At 46.7% G+C, this 20,177-nt stretch overlaps 3 protein-coding genes across 4 annotated transcripts; 1 reads left to right on the top strand and 2 right to left on the bottom strand.

The window, feature by feature from the left end:
• Positions 1-1,733: 1,733 nt before the first annotated feature.
• Positions 1,734-8,918, top strand: LOC149371770 (polyprenol dehydrogenase-like). The gene is made up of 7 exons (XM_089566057.1): positions 1,734-2,244; positions 2,334-2,438; positions 2,570-2,638; positions 2,712-2,813; positions 2,876-3,083; positions 4,489-4,681; positions 8,574-8,918. Exons 1-7 carry the CDS (start codon positions 2,094-2,096, stop codon positions 8,820-8,822), a joined length of 1,077 nt encoding a protein of 358 aa, XP_089422183.1. The 5' UTR covers positions 1,734-2,093; the 3' UTR covers positions 8,823-8,918.
• Positions 8,892-12,154, bottom strand: LOC149371769 (anaphase-promoting complex subunit 15-like). 2 transcript variants are annotated; one of them, XM_089566060.1, is made up of 4 exons: positions 11,860-12,154; positions 11,718-11,777; positions 10,988-11,104; positions 8,892-8,952 (listed from the first exon to the last, which is right to left on the bottom strand). In XM_089566060.1, exons 1-4 carry the CDS (start codon positions 11,980-11,982, stop codon positions 8,941-8,943), a joined length of 312 nt encoding a protein of 103 aa, XP_089422186.1. In that variant the 5' UTR covers positions 11,983-12,154; the 3' UTR covers positions 8,892-8,940. The 2 variants fall into 2 exon arrangements, with proteins under 2 accessions (XP_089422186.1, XP_089422184.1); XM_089566058.1 differs by having other exon boundaries at positions 10,988-11,110; positions 11,860-12,151.
• Positions 12,155-17,355: 5,201 nt separating this feature from the next.
• LOC149371768 (uncharacterized) lies at positions 17,356-19,848 on the bottom strand. The gene has a single exon (XM_089581067.1). The coding sequence runs from the start codon at positions 19,846-19,848 to the stop codon at positions 17,575-17,577; it is 2,274 nt and encodes a 757-aa protein (XP_089437193.1). The 3' UTR covers positions 17,356-17,574.
• Between the last annotated feature and the right edge of the window lie 329 nt (positions 19,849-20,177).

Here is a 20,177-nt window from a genome sequence, read left to right as displayed (position 1 = left end):
GCCAAAAAAGTCACATGCCTTGACCCTGCAACGTGGCATGACCTCTGAGAGCTTGGTTAAACTGTGCTCGCACATTTTAAGGTGTGTTAAAATGGACCCGCACTGAGGAATCTAGGGAAAGAAAGTCCTGCAGGTGAGCATTGTGGACTTCTGTACCTGAGCAACAAGCGGAACTAAAGGTAAATTATCAAAACTTTAGTGTCCCTTTCGAGGTTTGCTTTTGGTGTTGGAAGCACGCGTACAAATCTACCTACTGAATGCTGGGCATTACATATACAGGGTGTTTCACCTAGGACTTTACACAATTTTTAAAAATAGGCTTTTTGAGTTAGAAGGGCACTTTTTTTTATATAGCATTGTCAGTTGAGTAGTACATCAGAATACAGGTAAAACGTGCTAACTAGCAGGCTGGTTAACTATTATTGAATAGTTCTTTTCAACTATTGCCGTTAGAATCCGTAATTATTGAGAGGCGTGTAGCCCATCATAAGTAATATCCATATCAGTTTATAGAATTTCGAAAATGCAGTTATCCACGGTGCTGTGGCGCAACAAACTTTGACTACATGGGGCCAGAATACATGCGCTTTCCTGAAGCTTGCAGGCAAAGCGACCTCTCCAGTGCTAGTAACTTGGTGAAATGGCCAAAATTCGTTGGGTGACCGCTCCGAAGGTATCCGCGTTTTCGAAATTCTAGAAAATGATATGAGTCTTACTTGCGGTGTGCTACATGCCTCTGAAAAATTAAGGTGCGTACCAGTTATAGTTAAAAAGTTAAGTATTCAATTTTAGTTAACCATCCTGCTAGCCAGCACGTCTTAGATGCATTCTGATGCACTACACTGCTGACAGTGCTATGCCGAAAAAAAAAAAACGCTTTTCTAACTCAAAAAGCCTATTTTTAAAAATTGTGTAAAGTCTTATGTGAAACACCCTGTGTACGCATGCACACACATATGCACGCGATTAATGCAACGCTAAACGCGCATTATGCGAAAGCCGCTTTTTATGGGTCACCAATGCTGCAGTTAGACGATGTGGATTTATAATTCTGATCAAATCAGAAGATTACCTCATTCGAACTTGGTATTAAAAGAGCAAGGCTGTCGTATCTTGACATCGACTCTTGATATGGGGTTTGCAAGGACATATTGACAGATGTACAGACAGTTGCGCAAATCAGAGAAAATCGAAGAAAAATTCTCTCGGCTTAACCGCGCGTTTGTTCGGGCTCAAATTTCGCACAGAGGTTGCATTTAGTGGTCAGTTTTGTTTTATACTACATTTAGGTGGGGTACTTGCCTGATTAAGTCAGAATTTTTTGGAAATCTCCATCGTATGTGGCGACAACGATCCAAAACTGAAAGACATCGCAGCAATGGTACCCGTAGCGCCATCTCGCAGCCAGTTAAGCCGAGAGAATTTTTCTTCGATTTTCTCTGATTTGCGCAACTGTCTGTATGAATTCAGATGGCAGAGGTTACAAGCTGAAGCGAGAGCTCGCTAAAAGACAACAGCATAGGGCCACAGAATGAGAAAGGTGGGAAAGGGCTATAATAATTATTCAGCGACGCTGCATGTGCTTTACATGTACACAAAAGAATACTCGCTATTGTATTTACAGCCAGCAGAAAGATGATGACTCGAGTGTAGGCCGCTGAAAGTAGAGCTTTGGCTGGGAAAAATAAGCTGTAGACAGCGGGGCATGCTGGCAACATAGTGCGAAAAGCGTCTGCATGGCGGAGGGCGTCATTTGGCTGTGCAGATATCCGGGCGGCAGGGGCGGCTTATGTCGCTCAAACTTGAAAGTAATGCGCTGGTGTCCGTTCAAGGTCCCTGACAAGGAAGGAAAAGGCAGCATACAAATCGCGCGGCGGGCGACTTACTCAAAGTGAATTTGGCACAGCGTAGCGTAGCCTGCGAACGCAGAGCAAACACCTGTAAAAACACCTTGTTTTTCTTGGCGCTCGCCCTATGCTTGGTGGCGTCTTTGCAGGGTTTTGCCGTATTCGCTGTCTCCCAGTGGCGCCGCTTGAGCACGCGCGTTGTGAAATCGCGTTCCAAGGCGGGATTTTTGTTCGAAAGTTTGCACCATGCACCAACAGGACACGAGTTCGGTCATCAACCAAGTGGCTTCCTTCGTCAAAGATATGCTCTGGTTGTACATTCTCTCCGCCTACTATCTACTCTGGGAGTGCTTTCTGAGGCTCAAGACCTTGTTCTCGCCGCGGGAACGCATATCATGTAAGCCATGCCGATGTATGATGAAATTGGTATGATGTGTGACGAAAGTTGCGAAGAACAGTCGTTCGTAATCGTATTCGTCATTTCAGATGAATCCATGGAAAACAAAACTGTTGTCATGACTGGAGGATCAGGCGGCATTGGACACGAAACAATGCGGACGCTTTTATCTCTGGGCGCCCGAGTTATTGATGGTAACGCCCTTTCTCTAATTAGAAATGGAGAGAAAGCATAGCAAATAGCGTTAACGTAGTCAAAAACAGAAAGGTAAGAAGCTTTTGTACAGAGATCGCATTCGTGATATCACTTCCTTCAATTTTTATAGGTAGCCCAGAGGCGAGCCTCACTGAAGAAAGGAGGCAGCTGTTACTGGAAAGCCATCCCACAGCCAAAGGTTCGAACTGTTGCCATGCTTGTAATCATGTCCAAGTCACTGCCTAACTGTGTTCACTATATATATATTTCAGTTGAGCTTCTGCCACTTGATCTGAGCTCAATGTCTTCCGTAAAGTCCTTTGCGGAAAGAATACTCAAAAATGAAAGCAAAATTGATGTTCTTATTTGTAATGGTAAGTTCATACTGAAAGCTACAAATAGTGTAGTGTTTGCAGTCATGTTGTCTTTTGTCAAGCTGGCGTGATGCTGATGCCGTACCAGGAAACTGAAGATGGCTTTGAATCGCACCTGAGCATCAACTACCTCGGGCACTGCTTGCTGATTGCCCTACTCCTGCCTCTGCTCACTGCAGCTGGTAAAGAAGGCCACGCAGCAAGAATTGTTAATGTGTCCTCGTGTGCACACAAGGCCGCCAGCATAGATCTGGATGACCTTAATGGCAGGTAGGAGACAAACTCTTCATGGCAACACTGCCACAACTTGTATTTGTTTTGTGCCTGGCTTTCTGTCCATGTTGCACACAGACTGCTGACGAGGTTTAGGTAAAATTATTGACCAACACAGTGATTCTGCCCGCTGAAGCTTTAATGACTGGGTGTGTTCTGTAAGGATTTTAACCAGCTTACTTGATTCACCCCACCAAACATTACTTTCACTTGCAGCTGTTTACAATACAATACACCGAGTGAGAAATAACAGCACCAGATGCGAATTTCAGAGGTCGTGGGTTTGGCTCTCACCAGTGGCATGTGGTTTTTTTTTTCTTCTGCTTTCTTATCAGTTGTCTTTAAGCTATATAACAATTACACTATTAATCTCTCATTGATCAACACCACAAATTTAAAATATCTCCTATGCTCCTTGGTTTTGGGGACTGTTGGCTTCCGTCAAGTATACAAAGCAGGTGCACAAATGTGCATCAGAGATAGTAAATTAATTCATAGATGTGGACATGTGATTAATAACTATTCTTCACTAAAAATAGTGCGAAAAACATGTTCACAGAAGCAAGGATGAGTGCATGTCTTTTTACATCTCTGTCCTTGAAACAAGATACCTTTGCCATCATCGGCATTTTTTTTTTTTTATGACAAATAGCCCACACAAGCCCATTTCTTACTCCGTGGTTGAACATTTGAGGCCAATTAATTGAGTAGCATGGCTTACAGGAGTTAAGCTGATGTAAGGCATTAATATCTATGTAAGTGCTGCTGTATAAGAGCTGGTTTATCTAAGTGTGTAACCAAGTGAATATCACAATGTCTTTCACAAATTTTATATGAGGCGCAAGCTATGCGAGACGACAGTCCCAAATTTTGCATGATATTACTATTTTTTCATCCCATTTTAATTTATTTCCTCAAATGTTTCAAATTGAGACATGAGGGGTTTTGTACCATACCAAGTCGGCCAAGGTTTCAACACCTCTGATTAAAAAATTTATAAACACTCATTTCTTAACATGCATTTAGTTTCACTTAATTAGTAAATAAATTTTGGTTACTTGTAAAGAGTGGTAATGTGCACTGACTCATCAACATTGGAGGTATATGATTACAGGTAGTGTTTTATCTCGTTTTCTTTGCATACACTCACATATTTGCATGTCTTGAGAGAAAAATATATCAAATGCACTCTGAGGGAACCACAATTGAAGGAACTACTGTCACAAAACTTCTATAGCAATATAACAAAGTAACTGTAAAGCTTGGCACATGTTGGCGCTTACTGAAGCTAGTTGTTACTCACTTTTAGATTCTCCCAGCTGCATTGGGATGGTGTGCATATATGTATTGCTTATAGGTGTTTGCTCCTGGTAAACATTAAAGCTCTGTCCTTTCCTCACAGGAAGAAATACTCTTGTTATCGTGGTTACACACAGTCTAAGGCGGCACAGGTGTTGCTCACCATATCATTAGGGAAGTGTTTGCAAGCTATGGAAGTTCCTGTGACTGTCAACTGCATTCATCCAGGAATTGTGAACACTCAACTTTACCAGAGGGTGTGGTGGGCCCCACTCATTGCTGGTATTTTTTTCAAGGCAAGTGTTCAGGGTTTTCACTGTACTTGACCGGAAAAATACATCTGAGTGTGTTGTTATGAGACAAGGCTTCGAAGACAATTCAGAACATTCACAATAAATGGTAAATTTAACTCGCAAGTGCAATTCAGTGGTATTGTAACACTAGGGCCATTACCTTGAAAATATCAATTTGCTGCACTGAACTCCAGCAGAGGCAGTCATTAGCCATACGGATGCTTGGCCAGTGCAGAATTTTGAGGTGGACAGCATCCAGACAACCCTGAGAAGCACAGGTGAAATGCCATAAATTAAAACGTACTAATAGAAAACCAAAAGGCAAACTTGCATAAGTTTGTTGCACCTGTGTGCCCTCAACTCCCCCGGTTCCTAATGAGCATTTGGAAATTAAAGTTTTTCATTTAAGAAGCAAGAATTGTGAATGCAGTGAATACTAATTATGAATACTGTAGTATGCAGAAATGTTTGGAAGAAAAGTATACTAATTTAACCATCGTTCATCACGAATAAAGAATAAAAGTGCATTTTACCTCGGTCTAGCTTTTGCTCAGAAGCAGATCTCGTGAACGTTACCTCCACAACAGCCTCATGTGTTTGCCTTGACAAAATTAGCAGTCGGCTGCGAAACCCCATGGAACTCGACATGCGCTATAGAAACTGAACATCCTTACAAACTAGACACAAAGTTTATAGCTGAATGGTTCACTGTGCACCTTTCTAACAACCAAAGTGCATGTTTCACATACAGTCTGCAAATGAAGGCCTCGAGAAATTTGTTTGATGGCGCATTTTTCAGGAACTTTTTGCAACTGGCTGCACTGCACCCTTAAGTGGTGCAAGCATAAGATTTTTTTTTTCGACAAATTGCACTGTTTAAGATACTATGCAATATTGGCAAGCTTTCATAGTCTGTGACTTTACGGTGAGCAGCTGCAACACCTCCACCTGTAACACTGTCTAGTTGGGGAGAGAATTACTAGAATGCAAGGTCTGTTCAGACCGGGCCAGGGTAAGTGCAGCGAAATGTAGAATGTATAATCAACCATCTTATGCATGTGTAACCCATGCTGGATGTCCAAGGCAGTCTTTTCAATCACAGTTAACTCTTTCCTTGGCATGAAAATGAAACTTTGAAAAATTAAAAATTAAAAATTAAACGCTGTCCGTTTCGTTACACACTGCTCAGAGGCGAAAGGCTACTGAGCACTTTTGTCGGTTCTTATGCTTTTTTTTTTTTAGAGCAGCATTGCTGTATTAGACAGCCAGATAGAATGGTCGGATATCAGTTTCGACTGACATGGCCCAGGACACCAACGCGTGCTCGCACATGTTTCGTTTTACTGCTCACGTTGTATTTTATGCAGTGTACCAGATTTTTAAACGATGAGAGTGGTTTTGTTTGTGCTTTAGGGTATTAGTAACATACTTCCAAGATATTTTACCAAATGCACTAGCAGATTTATAATTATGATGGTGTCAAGGAAGGTCACGCCCCCATTTCACCCACTTACTACCAACCAGAAAAAATATACAAAAAAGTGGGAACTGCAAAAAAAAAAAAAAAAGACTCAGAACAAGTGTAATGTGCAGCACATCCACATCATGACCTCAAGTGACTGCTTTCTCTAGTGGCATAGCAGTCATATTGCCCAACTAGAAAGACCACAGAAAGTGCAGTGCATTATGTACGCAGCTGAAAATCACAAGATTGGTAGCTAAGAGTGTGTGCAACGTTTTTGTATTTTAATTTTTTTGCAATAATTTCTGGCTCAGTGCAGCAGCTTATTTTTCTTTTGCTTGTATTCTTTTTCGTTACTAACATATTTAAGGTATGTCACCACCTTTGAAAAGGCTTTTTTTTTTGTAAAAATGACATTTTTTCTTTTTTGCATTTTGGGAATCCCCAAACATTCAACAATGTTTTGCAGCAAGAATAATGTTCGTATCTTATTTTGTTAAAAAGTTATAGCCAACTTTCCAACTGGTGGTGGACAGTTCTGAAACCGAAACTGATGTGGTTTGGTAACAGAAAATGATAACTCGGCGATAATCAATGGCGTATATTGAAAATTTTTTCGTTTTGTTTTAGTTTGATACGTAAAAGATTATTCAAAATCAATTTGTAAGGCTTCCTTTTTTTATACATTGCTTTAACTTTCCGCAAGAGGGGCGCATGACGCTACAAGCGTCTCAGTTTTTTACTATGCGCGCCCTTCACGCTATCGCTTTGAATGCTACCGGATTCGTCCTCCAATGATGGCAAAAGAAGTACACCAGATATTTTGAGGTAATCAGGCATCGGATCTGGCCACCACACTCTCGTAGCATGTTGCACCAGTGACCATTACCGTGTGATGAAGGCCCAGCGTCAATCAACGGGTGAGGCAAAACATCTCCGCAAAAAAAAGACGGGCAGCAACAAATGCCAAAAGAGAGCTCATGTCAGCTAAGGAGGGCCCTAGCTATGGACCTGGAGGATTTTAACTTCCTAGGGCATGATGATCTTGTTTCTACAAGGATTGAAAAGCTTTAATCTTGTTTTTCTCAAAACTTGTTTTTTTGCATTTTCGTGTTGCGCAAACAGTGATAACATCGAAATGAATAAATATTTTTGATTAAAACTTTGCACGCTCGTTCCTTTGTTATTAGCCTGTTTAATGAACTAGGATAAATGAAATCGAATGGTGAGTTTTGATATAATCTAGTTTAATGTCAAGGAATGCAGACAAAAATAACACATTTTTTCGATTTCTTTGGCATTTTTGCTATAACTTTTTTCCCAACCATCGGATGGCAAAGATCCTAGTTGGTTGCACAGTACGGTTATTTCGCTAACTCTGTGCCAAAAAGTTTATAATTCCTGCTCTCCATTCGCTAGTTATGAATGTTTGCATAACAGCCAAATTTGGGCAATTTTTTGTGAATAATAAATACCAGCATGGATTTTTTTCCCTCTTTTTTGCTTTTGAATATCATATAAAACGGTGTTTTATAAGGAAAATGTGAAATAAAAATTTAATAGTCAAAATTTTAAAAAATTTTGAAAAAGGTGGTGACATACCTTAACCAATAAATTTTCGAAGAGTTTTGCATGCACAACTCTGGCTTTTCTTTTTTTAATTTGAAAGTAATCAATAAGCTGCAGCCTGGTGTATTACGATGCACGGTGCATTTAGCACTTACTTCTTGAAGAAACAATTTGCATTTTAAAACACCTAAATTTGGCCACTTTCACGCGGTAAGGCAAGAGTTATGGATTTTTGATATTCCCTGATGGCAAGCACAAGAATGACAAAACTTTTACTGCTGCGGTGGCTGCATTTCGACAGGGGCAAAACCACTTACGCTCTGTGGTCAGCATTAATCTGGAGCATCCCACTACAGAGTCTCTCACAGCCCTTGTACAGCTACAGGACGTTAAACTCAATGTGCCACGCCATACAATAACACATCAGCATAATAAGGGAGTAATTACTCATTGACGTCCACCCGAGCGCAGCCATACGGCCACAAAGGAAAGCTATACAGCTTTCACAGAAACTTCGTAGTTAAAGAAAAATTTGTCCTGGTCCGGGATTACAAATCTCTCCACCTTGGGGGATTCCCCTAAATATTTGGTCAACACATCAGCATGTCTGCTTCAACCTGTAAAAAAGTTCTTGCCTTCCTTTTCCGTCAAGAGAAATAATGTGCACATTAACAATCACAAGGTCACCTGCCATGCAGTACTACATAAAAGAAGACCTGGAATCGCGAAATGTTTTCACGTGCAGTTTATGCTCTGAAAAGTAGCTCTCGCATATCTTCTTCACTGATGCTGAACTTGTATTCAACCATTGGGGCCTTGCTATTGAGAGGTGGCTGATCTGATTCCCGGTATGTCCCTCAACAGACACCAGAAGAAAGCGTCAAGACTGTGCTTCATGCAGCTCTTTCACATGAGCTCGAAGGCATCACCGGATGCTACCTTGAAGAATGTGCACCAGCTCAGCCACTCTCCTTGTGCAATAGCCGGCAAATGCAAGAGAGGCTTTGGGAAAGGACATGGACACTGCTCAGGCCTTGGCTAAATGAGGAAACAAAAAATATTTCTGCTTGGTTCTTGGAGGCGTCTGCAGAACGAAACGACACCCATGGTTGAACACCTGATCTTGCAGTGATGTGTTTGCGATAAACAAGGGGGTTGAGGTTTCTCCAGACAACAATAGTATACATAATAAAATACGTTTATTCGTCATTCTGCGTCAGTTGTGATGCACCTAATGGAACATCTGCAAGTAAAGAAAGAAAAGCACATTGAAGCCACAATGTTAAAGCAACAATATTTTACATAACCATGGCAGTCCCTTATGATTGCATACAGACTTTTGCCTCAATGTGAAAAACGTTTGTAGGCCTTGTAGGAGTGACACCTATGGTTCACTTCAGGCAAAAGTACTGCCGACTTTTCTGAGGGTAACAGCACTAATAATATATACCCTGTGAACAGCCTGTGCATGCGTTCTCCATCACTGCCATCTGGAGTAGCATGTTAGGAGCATAGGCCGACATCCCCAGCAACATTAAGGAATCTCTGCCTATTTCACAAAGATAACTACAGAATACGTACAAGCCTGCATTCAGCAAAATTCTGACCATGAAGAATACCCGCTATAATTTATCTCACATGTTGCGAAGGAAAGAGTAAGCATGAAATGTGCCTGCAGAGTGACTCTAGTTCCCTCAAGCATTAAAGTGGCCATCAGTACCCTTTACATAAATGCATCCCCCGCCCCCCTCATTCTTAAATCAGTTTCAAATCAAACTTCATTTTCTCTCTCAAGGATCAAAGGGGGCAACAGGTAAAAGCTGCTTAACTGCAGCTTGACGAAGCCTGGCCCCCACTATATACAGTTCGGCTAGAAGTTCTAGTAAATTATACAACTATAAAAAATGACAGAATACTGAGCTCAATTTGCAAACCATCAGTTCACAGCAACACTATCAGTATGTTCACAGCAACAAATGCTATCAACGTGAATAATGTTAGCAAAAATCGACGGCACTTACAATCTGCATGCTGAGCTTCGCTGCATGCTATAATGCGATGGTACTGACACAAACAGCCGAACGCAACTTGGCTGGTTCACAAACTAGATAGCCCAGGTCTGATGCAAGCAACAAGTTTGGTACCCTGGTGCTTAGCCTTTGATGCACTATTTTTCACCAAAGTCATAGCATCAATGAAACGGATCACTTCAGAAGAAAATCATTTCATTTCATGACGTGAAGATGACTATTGCAATGTCTGTAGCTTCCCTCAGCAATGCAAACTTATGCACTGCATAAAGAAAGGAGCAGAGTGTTGCAGCATATATTGGTTTGTCTCTCTGTTTTTGTTTTATGGTGAAAGGTAAAAACCAGACATATGAGCTAAGAGACACAGGGCAATGCCATTAGCAATATGGATAAGACAGTTAAAGTAGCTGAAGAGTTCTACACAAATCTGTACAGTAGGCAAAGTAATCAGAACATTAATGAGATAGTAGTGCACAGCAATGGGACATCCCTTCAGTAACAAAAGAGGAAGTAAAGAAAGCCTCAGGAGCAATGCAAAGGGGGAAAGCAGCTTTGCCCTGCAGCGGCCGTAGTCAAGCTGCTGCTGATCATGACGACAGCTGTTGTAGAAGAGCCACCCAGCATCATCAGTAGTCTCAACCAACCATGACTGGTTATTTGCCATGGCAGCCAGCTACTGCACTGCCTGACATACGTAGGCAGCTTTGGCTGATGGTTTGGTTTGGTTTATGGGGTTTAACGTCCCAAAGCGACTAAGGCTATGAGGGACGCCGTAGTGGAGGGCTCCGGAAATTTCGACCACCTGGGGTTCTTTAACGTGCACTGACATCGCACAGTACACGGGCCTCTAGAATTTCTCCTCCAAAGAAATTCGGCTGCCGCGGCTGGGATCAAAGCCTCGTCTTTCGGGTCAGCAGCCGAGCGCCGTAACCACTGAGCCACCGCGGCAGCAGCTTTGGCTGAGTTTAGCACATTACACAACATAACGTAAACACTTGGCAGCTTTTTGCACTGCTTGTCAGCTCAGCAATGTGTAAATGAAAATTTAAAAGATAATTCATTGCAAGCGTACGCTTTTACCACATACGTGTTAGCACAAGCAACAGCAAGCATGTTTCATTGTTAAAAACCTTCAATGTGCAGCAACAGCAGTTGTGTACTGCCCCAATAATTTGTAAGATATACAGCGCTCAGTGATATCAGTGGATCAGTTCAGACCACACGACACACAAGTGACCTAACGCTTACCGGTGAATCTTGGTCGTAATTAATGTCATCTGCATCAAGTTCATCATCTTCATCCTCATTACTGTCACTCTCGTCATCTTCATTGTCATCGTCTTCATCATCCTCTTCATCCTCATCCTGCAACTTTTCGAGAACACATCTTAAGCCACTGAGGTGTCCGACTGCTAAGCAGTGCAAATGAAAGTCGGCTAAATTCTTACGCAGTTGAAAACATGGGGCCGTGTGAAGACCTTGATGCAAGAACCAACGACATATAGGTTAGTTTCGCAACGTTCTTGACACTGCGCATTTCGCTATTCGCGCTGTGTTTGCATGCAGATCGAATTCTTCTGTTTATTTTCGCGTGACCAGCAATACACGCCATGGTGGCGGACCAGAGCTTAACGCAGCTCCCTCGTTCATCAGCGAAAGTAAGTTTGGTGCTCCTCTAAGCGAAATGCAGCGAGACGTCGCAGGCGCTCAGAAGGCCACTGCGTTCTCACACCGATGCGTTTTATCATGTCCCATGGCAGCGAATATCATTGAACGGTTTTCTGAATACCAATCATGCTGGCAGTGTGTAGGTCCGGGCGATGTTATACAAAAAGCGAAACACGAAATGCCGACTTGCGCAAGGCTTGAGCGCAAACCAGCCAGCGGCGCCAGAAGGATTTGTTAAATTGCCATGAGAAAGAAAATTTATCATGCGCTTATTGGGAGAGTTGAGAGTGCAACTATCGGCGAAGCTTACTTCTGCTGCAGTTTTCCCAATCGGAACCAGGTCATTGTGTTTCTGCGCGATGCTGGTGAGCTGAAATGACAGAGGCACGTACACATGTACAAAAACCAAGTGCAAACGCAAGGCTCCTATCAACTGCTACACAGTACAGTACCATGCTCTGGTGTTCCTTTTCAAGCTGTGTCAACTCTATTTCGTCGTCCCACGGCCGGTCAACATAGAACCACGGTTGGTCGGCTATTTTGGGCTGTAACGAAGGAAACTGGGGGGCCTCCATCAGTCTTCTGATATCGCTCGAGACGTTAGCCTCGAAGAGCGGCCTATGTTAGCAAAAGCTTCCACGCAGAGAGGTAAAACGCAAAGCGCACTGACAGAACTTCTCATCTACATCTCTGCAGCACGTACGACAGGCGCGCAGCGTACCCACGCTGCTGTTGGATTGGATTGGCTAATCTAGATTGCTTGATTTGCTTGCTTGTTTGGACCACGGTGGTTTGGACTGGTTGCTACTTGGACGCGATTTGACGATTGCTGAACACGTGGGTTATGTCTGCACCTATAATCATGTCTAAATTTGATTTCCTTATGAACGGCTTTATTGTGCACAAACAAGCATGGGTGCTGTCCCCAAAGCGCTTCCGGATTCAATGGCGCGGCATTTGAAAGCATAGTTTCTAATAGTCTGTTGAAAATTTAAAATTGGTTTTTTGAGGAAAGGAAATGGCGCAGTATTTGTCTCCCATCTCGGTGGACACCTGAACCGTGCCGTAAGGGAAGGGAGGAAGGTGGGAGTGAAAGAAGAAAGAAGTGCCGTAGATCTCCGGAATAATTTCGACCACCTCCCGATTATTGGCCGATCCCCCAGTGTGGGTATGTGCCATTCTGTCAAAGGCTACAACAACAACAACAACAACCTGATGATCGCACAGCACATGGGCGCCTTTTGCTTTTCCCCTCCATCGAAACGCGGCCGGTGCGGTCGGGTTCGAACCTGGGAGCTCCAGCTCGGTAGACGAGCGCCTTAACCACTGAGCCACCGCGGCGGGTATGAAAACGTTTCGCACTGGAGCGGGCGACACGTGTAGAGTCGCACTGGTTTTGATAAGGCAACGCGGCATGCCAAGCAGTCCGCGGAGTGTTTTATAAGGCGCCGGTGCAGGTGACCAGCCAGCCAGCCAGCTTTTGATGCTTCTCTTTATTTCTGAGGTAACTCCTTGCTCGAAAAACGCGCCTCCTTCAAACAGGAAGCGTTCTGGGGCTAAATCGCAGTGTTTTCAGGACAACAAAAAAAAGTTCGACGAAACCGAGTTAGAAATTCTAGGGCGCGGCAAGAAATTCGAGTAGCACGTGACGCGCGGACAGGACCATTGGGTATGTATATTGTCAAGGTGGGCGCCACAAACCTGAGATGGGGTGGCTAGGGCGGTTGAGTGGTTCAGGCCGTAGTTCCGGCTGGGGCTAAATCACTGGAGGGGGAAAAAAAATCAGGAGGGAGCGTCCGACGATGACCTTGAAGCATGCCGTGGAGGGACTGACCCAGAGAGCAAGAAACGGGGGAAAGAGCGGCTTCATGAGCACTTACTTGGCTTGCGAAAGCTCGCCGCGTGGCGTCACGCTCCCTCCAGAGTTTGTTCTTCGTAGAGCGTGCGCATGGACGTAATGGCCATCGATGTCACAGTGGCCGCCGTTTTGTTGTATGTATACTATCGTGAGCAGAAGGAGCTCGGGAGCGCGTGGCAGACATCCTCAAACCCTTCTTGTGGCGATGCCCGGCGGCCGCTTTTCGCAACATTGTGGAAAGGGCTCTGCTGTGTTTTCTGCTTCTGAGAAATGGAACAACACACCTCCCTCCCTACTTTGTTTCTGAAAGCGGCCTCCACGTGTCGCTGCAAGTAGGGTTCGAGGTTATCGGGCACGCGCTCCCTTGTTCCTACTCATATTGCTCATGATAGCACGTGAAGCACGGCGAAAGGCCGCGCGCGTGCATATTGGGCTTACCACCGCCTGTTCTGGCATGCAAAGCGCTGGAGACGACAAAATGGTACCCGCGACGTTGCGTAAATGTGTAAACCGTCAACTGTGCGCCGCGCTTAAAGGCCAGCTCCGGAGGTTTCTGGAACATTTCGAGTCGACAGTTACGTGTACATTACGAAGAGTCCCCTTGCTGCGGTACAAAACACCATTTTAATATACCAAATAGAAATATTTTAAAAATTAAAAAAAAAAACGGGGCACCGAAACGGTTTTCACCACACGATGACGTCACGGATACTGTTCCAAACCTGTCTTGAAAGATAGCCTAATTTCATACCACGAGATCACGGAACATTATAATAAGCTGAGCAGGAGGGTCTATCCGCCGCCCGACCGTTCCCTCGCAAAAGAGGAGGCAATTGCGTGGAGAATATTGCAAGGGGGGAATCATATAAGCCCCTTCTGGGTATACATAACAATCTCCAAAGAGGAGAAAGACCAATATTGTATAACGTGCGGGGAGAGGGGCACTCTCGACCATGTCATATGGGAATGTGCTGGAAGCCCGGGCGCCGAGCAAAAGATAGAAGATAGAGAAGCCTGGGAGACCTTGCTGCGGAGCGAGGACCCCGCTAAGCAGCAACAAGCCATCCGCCTGGCGGCTGAGGCCGTGAAGAGACAATGTGTCTTCACCAGACCTTAGTTTGCGAGGCTCCTAAGTAGGGCTCCCTTATTGGCCTGCGTGCCGGGGGGTCCAAAAAGGGCTCTCATTTCGGTGGAAATAAACGTTTTGATGATGATGATGATGATGATGAACCTGTCTTGTGCGCCATGATCGGACCCGCCGCGGTGGCTCAGTGGTGGCGCTCGGCTACTGAGCCAGAGTTCCCTTGTTCGAACCCGATCGCAGCGGTCGCGTTTCGATGGAGGCGAAATTTACGAAAAGGCGCCCGTTTGCTGTGCGATGTCAGTGCACGTTAGAGATCCCCAGGTGGTCGAAATTATTCCGGAGCCCTCCACTACGGCACCTCTTTCTTCTTCCACTCCCACCTTACTCCCTTCCTTTCTTCAAAAACCAATTTTTCAGTTTTCTTTGATCAGCTAAACTGACGACTGTTGAGAATTTTGGGTCATTATACGAGTGAAGTGACCGTAAGCCGGCTCGAAATTTTCTTTCAGTAAACACAGACGGACGTAACTTACGCAAGGTTGCCCGTAGAAATCCTCTCGATTGAGGCCGCGAAATACAAAAATTTTACATTTATTTGACCTGCAACAAAACACCGCCCCGCTACGAAACTTGTCACAAAGGGCCACAAAACTGCGGAGAACGTACCGTGAAAGTTGCAGTAAAATAAGGGAAGGTACAAAAAACACCGGAGTTGCCCTTTAGGCAGGCAACCATGGCACGCAACAACATGGCGGTCTGACGCGCACGTGGTTTTTTGCTTTTGGGACGCAAGTACTTGGCGGTGCGGCTGATCTGCTAGAAGGCCCGCCCGTCAGTTGGAGCTTAGCAACAGTAGCCATCCGCACCTGCAGTGCAATCGTATGCATACGGTTCGATCGTTTTCTCTTTATTTCCTTCCTCGACGGTCGGGGTAGTCCATATTGTGAACACGCCGCTGAAGTGGATCAGTTTCATCATCGCAACAAATGCACACACTGTATAGACCTTATGCAAAATTGCTGCCATCTATCGGAGAAAAGAAGAACCAGTGGAAATCCGCCATGTTGGAGTATGACAGAAGCTCGTTCCGCCTCTGCTGTCTGGATTTAGGCGTGCCCTGCGTTTGCTTCCTTACTGCTGTGCTGGCTCGAAAATCTTATTTACTGTCACTTGAGCCTGTAAACATGACTGAATGGTCAGTCGACCTGTTTCTGCTGCCCAAGTTTCTAAGTGACTTCGCAGACACTTACTACGCGTCCAAAACCACTTTCCGAACGCCACCGAGTACGGAGCTACAAGTTTTTCACGGAGTCCTACGTATGTTTGACGACGCTGAACACCAAGAAATGCACGAAGCAAGTGTAATTTTCGTTTACGGCTAAAAATGTGCGCATTTCGGTCTAGTTTGAGTCAGTTTTTATTTGGTTCGATACTTTTTGCGGACGGGCGTGCTGCTTGAATTGCTGTTGTTGTGGTTGCGTTTTCTGTGCGTTGTGTCGGCGCCGAAAGCAAACGATAGTAAACTTCACGCTCATGTTGGTAGTGTCGAAATAAGTAGCCTCTCAACATGCGACGCTTTTCATTTTCCTTGCAAAGTTTATACAGCATTTGTTTGTTTGCCTATATAGTGCTCTAGAGCCCCTAGTTTGCCCTAGTGCCCTAGACCGAGAGAGAAAACATTTTATTATTATTACCGGGCACATAGACCCCTGGGTCGCCGCACGACCCCACTACACAAGTGCTTACCATTCTTGGACTATCGCCGTTAAAAGCACGTAGCCCGTGAATGCAGCACTGTCTATGGTTTTACCACGACGAGCAAGCAGTTGTGCACTGATATTTTTGGAGGATTCTACGCGCGTTATGCATTCCCGCTGCTAGTTGGAAATATGGTACCGCTTGAGCGGCTGCCCTTACGGTCCTTTCTTCTTTTGTTTACACAACACACGGTTTCGTGGAAACCGGCTGGTTCAGTGAAATCGCTACACGCATACAAGCCGTCGCTCCACAAAATAGGCACCTTTCCCTGGTCCAACAGAAACGATTGACTGACTTGCAGAGCGCAAACGTTCTGTGCCACGGGCACTTGACCCTTGCTAGTGTTTCCGTCGAAACAAATATTCGCACTAAAAACTAACGCGTGTGACCGCTGCAGCGGATAACACTAGGAGCGACGGTTCTCACAAAGCGCGACCCGTACCACTGAACAGCTGATCACGATCACTCTCTTGCGAGGCCGATAATCGCAGCACTTCACGGGCAATCGGAGCAGAAAAACAGCTTTTGTGGGATATTTTCTTCGTGCCTACAAAGCTTATTTCTAATTTCATTTGCTACATGGCGATAACGACATGTGTTGCGCGATGTCTCGACTTGTAGGGACGGTTCTGCAACATTTGTGCCGCGGATGTCGGGGATCGCAGTCCAAAAATAGAAATGCGCTCAAATGAAGCGCTCTTGCATTTTTTCCCTGGGCGTCTTTGTGACCCTTCTGCTTACAGCAAGGCACTAAGCAATATGTGGGCGCACTGAGGACGGTGACACTCGAGCGCGCGCGACGAGCGTGCACCAGTACGTACTGTGAATCCGGCGGCTATCCTCCAACATGGCGGATCGCGCGCGGCGACCGTTAGATGGCAGTGCATTTCGCATAAGGTCTATAGCGTTGCAACGAACTGCAAAGTTACTTGGAAAGCGCGAGCTGTCTTCACATGCATTATGAGTAAAATAAGCGGATGAAGGAGCTTTAGGTCATAGGTCATAGGCCGGGCGCAGTTGGCGTTTGCAGCATGCACGATAAATTTATACCCACGTGCACATACACACCCCAGGCACATAGTATATTTAGGTGATTAACTCGGAATTCAGCCGCATTATCAAGCACTCACAAAAAAAAGAAAAAAAAGCGGAATTCCGGGCACATTAAGACATATTTGAGTCTGCGCGCATCGTCTTGCATGCATAGGTACGGGAAAACAACAGTTCACAGCAGCGCACCAGTGTGTCAACACATTCCATTCTGTAAGGTAGCTGCGCCAAAGAATTACATATGCATGTACGCATCTGTCCCGCCGACACTGAACAACTATTTCCAAATCAACAATTTTCAGCACCTGCAGCTCGTAGGAAGTGTGCGACGTCTAGTGCCTGCTGCCGGGTCGTGCGCCTGTCCAACCACGTGAACGGGTCCAGGCGTCCGCCTGGTCGTCTCGTGGATCGCCCTTCTCAGCGACGCACGTCTTCCCAGCGGGAAGAGCGACCGGCGATGTTCGCGGAATCTCGGAGCCGATCGGTGGAGAGGCCTCGCATTGGCTGCCTCCGCTCCGAATCCCTGAGCAGTAGCTCACGCAGGTCGGAGTTCCTGAGTCCGTCCTGCGACGCCACTCTGCCCACGTAGACAGAGCCAGCAGTTGCCGGTCGCAGCCTGCCCTTGAACAACACCTCGTCCAGGACACCGCTCGTACCACCGTACAGCGCTCCACGGTCGGCCATTCTTTGCTCGGCCAGCGCCTGGCGTAGCCTGTCGTTGTAGCGGCGCTGCTCATCGAGCCGCTCGCGCCGTTGCCTCTCAAGCCGCTCCTTCTTCTGTTCCTCGAGGCGGGCTTCCGCGGCCAATCGGCGTTCCTCTCGCATCCGCTCCTCGATGCGCAGCTGTTCCTCCTGCCGCACCCGCTCCCGCTCCATCTCGCGCCGCCTTCGCTCTTCCTGGCGGGCCCGCTCTTCGCGGCGCAGCCGCTCTTCCTGCAGAAGACGCTCTTCGCGCCGAAGCTTCTCTTCGCGTAGCTGCCGCTCCTCCTGACGCAGCCTCTCTTCCTGGCGTACGCGTTGCTCGCGGCGTAGGAAGTCTTCCATGCTCATTGTTGGGGCGGGGGTCGGGCAGTGGTCGGAGTACGCTTGTGCACGGCAGCCGGGGCAGTAAAAACCCGGTGCCACTGGAAAGGTTGTCATAGACGGGGCGTGAGCTGCCGCGCAGTACGGACCCGCAGCCGAAGGCGGTACCATGTATGGTTGCTGCAAAGCAATTGGCGCAGGGAACAAGGTTTGTGAAGGCGCGGGCATGGATAGTTGATAGGTACCCGGAAGGGTTGGCTGGTAGGCGCTGAAAGATGTTTCTTGGCCACGACCCATTGCGTATGGGACGAATGGCGGTAGCTGTGCGGCATACGCTGGCAATGAGGCTGGTGGGGGCGCGTTTAGAGGAAGCATCCCGTCCGCGGGCGCCATGTCGCGTGATAAAGCTCCGGTTCTCTGGAAAGAGCGCCAGCTCTGCCTGGGTCCAAAATTACGTACATCGTACCATTCTTCCCCGACGGGGTTTTCGTCGTCAAGGCGGTATTGACGCCGCCAGGTTCTACTTTGGCCTCGAACTGGTTTCGCTCGCGTGTCTGCCGTGTGGCTTGGCCAGCAAGATCCACAACAAGGGCACGTTTCCGGATCTGTTTTGTCATTGCTGTCTTTAGTTGACGGGCGCGACTCTTCCTCTATTTCGCCTTTAGTGGTCTGTTTTGTCTTGTCGTTACGCTTCTCTTCGCGGCCCTTTCTATCGCCGCTGGTGCCTGGCTTCTTTGAAATGGTACGGTCATTTGAGTGGCGACCACTCGGCTTGCCGTACTTTCGCTTGGTCGTGGTGGTACGTGTTGTGCGACGCGTCACGGCCCCACCTCCTCCAAAACGCCACTCGTCGGCACTGGGCTCTATGATCTCTTCCTTGATCTCTTCGCAGTAATCCTCAGAGCCAGTTGAGTACTCTTCGTCAAACTGCTCGTCAGAAATGGCCGCCTGCGTCTTCTCCATGCCTTTCGCTTCGTCTCCCTGCCTAGCAGTACGTTCTTTAGATCTCGGAGGTTCCTTTGCCCGGTCAGCTGTAGTTGTTTCTCTGGTTTCCCTGCTTCCTTTGCGCTCTCGACGTTCGCGAGACACTCCTGGATCATCAGTCGCTTTTTCAGATTTATCCAGTCCTGCAGGTTCCGAATCTCGTGACTCTTTTCGTGTCGATCTTCGGCTGTAGTCGTCTCGAGTGTCCCTGCTGTGAGGATGGAGCCTGGCATCTTTGCTAGAAGCTGTGGACCCTGTCCTGGCCGTTCCGCCGCCGGGCTTGGAAAAGGACGACGTTCTGTCGCTGCCAGCACTGGTCCCGCTAGCGTCTTTCCCTGCTCCAGCATCGTCGCGCTCTTTTTCTCCTCCAGAAGCTTGCCGACGGCTGGAGTCCCTATCTGGCTCATCCGCCTCCCGGTGGTCGTCCCGCTGCACGCTACCATCTTTCGCTTCGGCGACGTGCTCCTTCCTTTCGTTACGGCTGTCCCTTGAAGCGGCAGCTGTGTGCGACCTACCCCAGCGACGACTGCCGCCATCCGAAATGGTTCGCGTCTCTTCTTCGGCACGCCATTTCGTATCAGTGTCCCGCCTTGTTCTGGTGCTGGTTGTTCTTTCGTCATGTCGCCTTTTTTCGATGCCCTCGGTGGCTTCGTAGCCGGCCCTGGACTCCCGCGCAGAGGCCATAATTTATTGCCTCGTTCGACAGTGCTTGCTTACAGGTTCAGTGGTAGACTCAAAGAGGCTGGTTATACGAGCGCATCTTCTCAGGCGCTCTGTTTGATGGTGTCGTCCCGTTGATGTGCCTGGACCAACTCCTTGCAGATAGCCAGTTGGCTCGAGTTGCGGTTGCCGAAACCCGTTATCGTAGGATGATTGTTTCCTGGAATAGGCTGCTCGGATCAACATCTGATCAACGGTGTTCTGCGCCGTCGCGAGGAGCAACGCAGTGTGCGTGCCTGGTCTTTTTCTTTCCTTGCGCCTCACGAGATGTCAACATCCCTGCGCATTGCCTA

Source organism: Amblyomma mixtum, chromosome 1, assembly GCF_055824585.1.
Source record: "Amblyomma mixtum isolate Tamu chromosome 1, ASM5582458v1, whole genome shotgun sequence".
Lineage (NCBI taxonomy): Eukaryota > Metazoa > Arthropoda > Arachnida > Ixodida > Ixodidae > Amblyomma > Amblyomma mixtum.
This window is presented reverse-complemented; position numbering and strand designations above follow the sequence as displayed.

Coding starts and splice junctions, on each gene's coding strand:
- LOC149371770 (XM_089566057.1), top strand. CDS start 2,094: ATGCACCAACAGGACACGAGTTCGGTCATCAACCAAGTGGCTTCCTTC. Junction 2,814..2,875: donor TGATGTTCTTATTTGTAATG/GTAAGTTCATAC, acceptor TCTTTTGTCAAG/CTGGCGTGATGCTGATGCCG. Junction 3,084..4,488: donor CTGGATGACCTTAATGGCAG/GTAGGAGACAAA, acceptor CTTTCCTCACAG/GAAGAAATACTCTTGTTATC.
- LOC149371769 (XM_089566058.1), bottom strand. CDS start 11,982: ATGGAGGCCCCCCAGTTTCCTTCGTTACAGCCCAAAATAGCCGACCAA. Junction 11,778..11,859: donor AAAAGGAACACCAGAGCATG/GTACTGTACTGT, acceptor CTGTCATTTCAG/CTCACCAGCATCGCGCAGAA. Junction 11,111..11,717: donor TTGGGAAAACTGCAGCAGAA/GTAAGCTTCGCC, acceptor GTTCTCGAAAAG/TTGCAGGATGAGGATGAAGA.
- LOC149371768 (XM_089581067.1), bottom strand. CDS start 19,848: ATGGCCTCTGCGCGGGAGTCCAGGGCCGGCTACGAAGCCACCGAGGGC.